The sequence below is a fragment of the Pteropus alecto genome, unplaced genomic scaffold (assembly GCF_000325575.1).
Source record: "Pteropus alecto unplaced genomic scaffold, ASM32557v1 scaffold79, whole genome shotgun sequence".
In the NCBI taxonomy this organism is placed as follows: Eukaryota; Metazoa; Chordata; class Mammalia; order Chiroptera; family Pteropodidae; genus Pteropus; species Pteropus alecto.
The window spans coordinates 10,230,356-10,236,841 of record NW_006494612.1 but is presented as its reverse complement, the minus strand read 5'-3'; the positions used below and the strand labels follow the sequence as shown (position 1 = coordinate 10,236,841).

At 35.4% G+C, this 6,486-nt stretch overlaps 1 protein-coding gene across 1 annotated transcript; it reads right to left on the bottom strand.

Annotated features, from left to right (window-relative positions):
• Positions 1-1,039: 1,039 nt before the first annotated feature.
• On the bottom strand, positions 1,040-5,036 carry CALHM4 (calcium homeostasis modulator family member 4). Its single transcript, XM_006926106.1, has 2 exons — positions 4,482-5,036; positions 1,040-1,426 (listed from the first exon to the last, which is right to left on the bottom strand). The coding sequence occupies exons 1-2, from the start codon at positions 5,034-5,036 to the stop codon at positions 1,040-1,042; spliced, it is 942 nt and encodes a 313-aa protein (XP_006926168.1).
• Positions 5,037-6,486: the final 1,450 nt, after the last annotated feature.

Here is a 6,486-nt window from a genome sequence, read left to right as displayed (position 1 = left end):
CCAATGAACCAGTTGCTTGCATGAATGTGACAAAAATCAGACACAAGACACTACATATACCAGGAATAATCAAGATAAATTCGAAAACTGTCAAATATTAGAAGTGCAAAGCCATGCAGAAGAGTCAGACGGGTTTTCCTTTTTGGAGTTCTAGATAATGGGTATACAAAAAAGGTGTCAGTCTTGCTGTCCCAAGTGGATTTTGAGTGCAAAGTTGCAATTTGATAATAAAAAGTACAGGAGGTGTCTCTGTAGTGGAGCACATGGGGAAGCATTCTCGAATAAACTTTATATGTCATAGCTATAAAAATACTCCTAGCATGAAGGTGTTACAAATAACATTTATGATACTAATGATAATAGAATAATGTGTCACCTTTTCTTGGTTATGGCAGGATGACTCAAGACCTTCTTGCATGGCTTCTCTCTTACAAGTTACCAGTTTAGAAAGGGCTTTTTATTCTGGTTCTCAAAAAGTCAAATATGTTAGCTTGGAGAAAGAGGAAGAAGCAGTGAGAAGTACCTGGATATTACGTAGAGGTAGAAAAAAAAAAAAACAGAAATTAGAGACAGAGAAATGTGATACAAGATATGAATGCAAAGATAAAGGGAGAAGGTAACATTTATTAGCACTTATTTTACGAAAGGCACCGTGGTAAGCATTTTGCTTATATTATCACACTTAATCCTCACAATAGCTCTATGAGGTAGCTTCTATGTGCAGATAACAAAGTGGCAACCGAAAATACTAATTTTTGCACAACAACTAAGTAGCAGAGCCAAGATTCAAATTTTGATATGACTCCAAATTCCATGTTGTTTTAATTAGAACAATATAGGCAATACCAGACCATCAGTGAAATTTCAAAAAGAGAGATTGGCACAATTATCAGACAAATTGACTTTGGAAACAGCTATTTTAGATGGACTTATGAAAAGAAATATCAGAGACAGAAAAGGATGATAGATTCCATTGAAACTCCATCTTCGTAAAAACGAAGTATCTATTAAGCAACTTGAATTGCAAAAGGTGCTACAATCAAGGTTTTAATTCAATATCTCCCAACTTGCTTTCCTCATTATGCTCATCCACTTGGTCTCCAAGGAAGCTATAGTGACCTTGCAAGTCATCACCCATACAGAAAAGACTGGGTACTGAAATATCTTTCCAGTCCTGACACGAAGGAATACGGATGTGTTTGACATCTTCCTTTCCAGGAATGAAGCCAAATAGTTTCTTTATGCGCTGCAGGATGATGAAGCGTGAGTGCTGCTCTGCTGCTTGTTCAAAGAGCTTCCTCTCATTGTGGAGGTGGTTGGTCCAGTAGCATTGCTGCAGAGAGGTGAGGGGAGAGCAGCACCTCACCAAGCAGCGGGAAACTAGGGCAGCAATGGTTGCCAAGGTGATCAAAATCCAGGCCAGCATCTTCACGTAATTATTTAAAAGAAAAATAGAAAACATCACTACATCAAATATTCAAGGAACAGCCATAGTAGGAGGGAGTCTTACAAAACTGAGAACTAAACTGTGAGTAAGACATTTGTTTTTCTAGTTTTTAACATATTAACAAGGTGCTGATCATTTGTTATGAATGTGGTTCTGATGTATAGGCCCAACCATTTCTATTTGGTTTTTGGATTACAAAAGACTTGACCAGTTAACTTGAAAGGAATTCTAAGTGTTGTCTTTGAAGTGGCAGATGCTTTAACCCACCAATTACCCTTGCATAAGGTACATAAACTATGTTCTTTGCTTTTAGCTTAACTTTACTTTTGAACCATCAGGTAAAGGCGCTTTCTCTGGGGGCTTAATAAATATTTGTAAATGATGGTGATGAAAATGATAATATGATAGATAATAATGGTAGCCTCCTAAGGCATCTTCAATAATGTGCCAACAAATAGTCATTGATATTTCTTCCTGAGTTCCTCTTTCCTTTTATTTTTTTGTGACCAAAGAAGGAAGTCAGTGAGCAAACTCTTATTTTCCTAAATATCTAGCACCTTGTGGTTTTCCTTTTCATTCCCCTCCTCCTTCAAATAGTCATTTGCTAACTAGTTTTATGACTTGTTTTGAAATATACTTTGAAATGAAAATGAACTAGATTTTATTTGCAACTATTTAGTTCCCAACATTAAAGACTGACGTGAATGTCTGTTTCTACTCTTAAAATCCTTTTTTTTAAATCATTTTTTCAACATTTAGAAAAAGTGAGAGACACAAGTTCTACACATTTAGGAAAGCCAGCAGGTAGGTAGCCACAGTCTGGAAGATGAAGGTCTGTTCCACAGTTCGTGATTCACACTAGTGTGTACACAGCAGGATAGCTGTACTCTTGGAGGCTAAAACCTACAAAGTGATAATCATTACAATTAAACTTAATAGAGGCCAGCATGGTGGAGCAAAGGCCATCTCAGATGCCTATTAATTCATCCACTATCATTTATCGAGCTCCAGGTTGACTCCCCCGCCACCATGTGCTGTGTGTGGTACTTGGTTATGGGGACTCAGATGTGACTAATTTAAGATACAGTCATTCTTTTCACAGTCTTTAAGCCTAAAGAGGGAGACAAAATAGCAAGATGAGAAATATAGTAAAATATTTCTCTGGGGGTGATGCTCAGACTTAAATTATTAAAGAGGAATTCACCAGGTGTGAGAAGTTGAGGAGAGTTCTAATAAGAGAAGACAGAAAAATAAGAGCACAAAGAGTTGGGAAAATCTCAAGAAATTTGGATATACGGGGTTATAGGAGTCATGTGGAAAAGTGGTCAGGAGTCAAACACTGAAGGACCTAGTACGTCATGCCAATAATTTGGATTCGTACTTAGGCTGGTAGGAAATCACTGAAGGATGTTATATGGGGCATGTAGGGGAGGGTTCATCACGATCTGCATTTAGAAAGATAATTTTGGCCTAAGTGTAAAAAGTAGATTGAAATGGAGTGAAACTCAGTTCAGGAAGGTATTTTAGAATAAGGTAGGGGTACAGAAAGGATTTGAACTTCGTATGATCTTATAGTCCACACAGAATAATTCAACTGAAATACAGCATATGTTCCTCAAATAAGATTGACATTCAAGATAGTTGCAGAAGATGACCTGGTGAAATGAAATGATTTTTTAATATCTCAGTCAGCTATTTATTAGCTTTATGAACTTATGAAAGTTATATAAACTCTGAGCTTTGGTTTCTTCATCTGTAAAATGTGGTTGATTTTACTTGTCTCTTAAGATTATGAAGATTAGAGTTAAGATATAAAATATTTATACAGTATATGATGAACATCTCAATATATATTAGCTTTGTTGTCACTAAATCAAAAAGACCACTGGCTAAGGCACTTAGACTGTAAAACTGTCTTTTCACAGAAGCCTGTTTATCATTAAATAAGACTTTATTTTGACTATAAGAAAATCTTACCATTGTGTATTACCTTTTACTTTTTCTTAAGCAAGAACATTTTTCAAAGTTAAAATTACCCCATTGATTACTTGACTTTTCACTTACATTCACATAGCCCCTCTGCCTGAGCTTTAGGGCCAATATAAAAAGGTTGAGACAAAGCTTATCTTAATGGCATTTCTAATTTTGCTTAAACTGGCCCATATGCAACACTTCAGTGTTTTGTGCATTGATAGTAATTTTTTTCAACTAAATATCATTACACCTATAAATTTTAATAACTGAAAAGTGATGGGTCAAAAATGCCTTTGCAATAAGTAGTTTAAAAGATCATATTTTTACTGTATTGCAGTGTTTTATAGAGAAAAATGTGTTTTTCCCTAAATGTCTTGAAGAAACTGATGAAAGCCAATGACTTTTTACTGACAAAAATGCAATTTTACACTCTTTATATTTAACCTATAAGTGCATTTAGTTCAGAACTTCCCCCGACCTCACCCCTCTCCTCACACAAACCTATCTAAGGATACTAAATTTAAAACCATCATTGGAGTTTATTTTTAATTATATTTAAGCCTCTTGTAATTTTAGATGATATTTTAATATATAAAAATGCATATTTAAGGATATACATGCAGTAAGATGAAATTTAGTAATGTAGTAAAAATAATTTCAATATCAATATCTAAAATTTATTTTTTTTATAGATACAGATTCCGGACACAGTTTTGAGCACTTTAGATATATTAGCTCATTATTTCTCATGCTAACCTGATGCTGTAGATCTTATTAATATCCCCATTTTATAGCTGAGATAAGTGAAGCATGGATAAGTTATATAACTTGCTTAAGGTTTTGCAGGTTAATAAGTGGCAAAGACTCAGACCCAGAGCCCATCATCCTCACTGCTGCTCAGTAGAAATCATTTTGATGAGTGGCATCTAGTTTATGTTCTATTATCAGATGGTATGAGAAACTACAGGAATGTGAAATATTGCTAGTGACCGTAGTTAATATGGAATGGGAGAACAGACAAACAAAACAAAACAAAACACAAAAAACAACAGGAACTTACTTGTGACTGATATCTGTGCAGAAGAGCTACTTCATCTCTTATCTCCTGATAAGATGGAGCTGACCTGAAACATGGAAACCCAGCTACGATTTCTTCCCGTTTGCTGGCACCGATATTGTCAAACACTGGGTAATGGTCCACAGATGCAAATTCACTTGCTGCACATTCGTAGTAGGTGCCTGTCATCAGGGTTGCTGCCAGCCATGTCAATGGAGCAACAAGTGCCCTCCCGGTGATGCTGAAGAACCTAAGGCAAGCCAGCTTGCGCTCCAGGAGGCTGATTCTCCGGTGTGGAGGGGCACAGCGGCAGCAGTATTCACTGGTAATTGTCCACATTTGGCTTCTCAGAGCATAGCCAGCAACCAAAAGGATCAAGGCAGGAATGACTAGAAAAGCAGAACCGTAATAGAAGTTTTTCCCAACCTGACAGGGACATCTGAACATTAAAGAGGAGAATACTTGTTGCCCACCAATAGTCAAAGCAGTTATTAAAGAATTTATAAATATTCCACTTCTCTGCAGAGAAGATACAATACTGTTGAGAGTTGGGCCCATCATTGGGAAGCTCTTACACGAATCAACTTGTAGCCCTTTCTGATCATTAGACTCCTCCAGCTATAACCATTTTATGGGATCTTACTGGTTTAACTGGTTGTGTCAGTTGACCCAACTCCTAACATGTTTAAAGGATTCTATCATCTTTTCTTATGTACCTTGGGAATCCTGAGCTAATAAATGCACTTCAGATTACAGCTAGAAGAAATTAAAGAAGAGATTCATCTGGTATGAGTGACAGGGAAAACTCCAGTATATCTTCCCACTAAAAGGAAAATGGCTTACTTGCAAAGCAGACTGCTGTCATTTTCCCATGTGCTGCGTGGTGTGACACAAAATGCTCAGCGCCAGGAAATAGAGCACTGGAAGCAAAACAAAGAATATTCTTACCTTTGTACTAGTCCAGGATTTGGTTACCATAAAATTATGGTATAAAGAATAATGGGAATTATCGAAAACTAGAGTGATCCAAAATTGAGGGCTATTTAGAGTGTCCATAACTCAAGAGTTCTGCCAGAACATCCCAAAAGCTTTCTCAAAAGAAAACAACAAGGCTTGGGTACCCCTAAAGCTGAATCACAAGAAAAACATTTTAATTTTACATAAAAATCTGTTTGTATTGACAGTCTAATATATGAATGTATTGCTTTACAAGTTAAGTTGCAACTTTGTTTATATGATATCTTTTTGTTATATAAAAATATGATATTGGGGTATTGATTGTTATGTATCTATAAAGAATAAATAAAATGATCAAATATGTAGGGCATTTTCTATACTTATTTAATCAGCAAATATTTTTTATATAACTTCCATATGAAAGGCACTGGACCAGGCTTGGTTGGGCTTATAAAAAGTGAATAAGATATAAATTTATTTTGTCAAATAAATTCTCAACTGGACTTGATTAAATACAGAATTAGTGAAGTGAAACATATGCTGAGGCATTCACCCAAAATTAAGTACAAAAAGATAAAGAAATAAAATATTCGAAAAACCAATGGAAGGAAATAGAAGATAAATTAAACAATTCCATGGTCATCTAATAGAATTTCCAGAATTAAAAATGAAGTAGTCAGAGAAGCAATATTTGAAGAGAAATAACAGAATTTTGCAGAATCAAAGACACTTCTCACATTAGAAGAGTGTTCGATATTATGAGCAGTGTAAATAAAGATAAACCCATATATAGACACATCATAGTAAGACTGCAGAGTGTGAAAAATAAAGAGATATTATTAAAAGCTACCAGAAAGAAAAGATACATAGCCTACAAAAGAAAGACAATAGACTCATTGGAGACTTATCAAAGACAATAGACTCATTGGAGACCAGAAGAAAATATCTTCAGTGTGCTTAAAAACAGCTAAACTATCACTCAAGACAGACCAAAATAAAGATACATAAGACTAAGGGAATTTACTACACACAGAAGCTCATTCAGAGGATT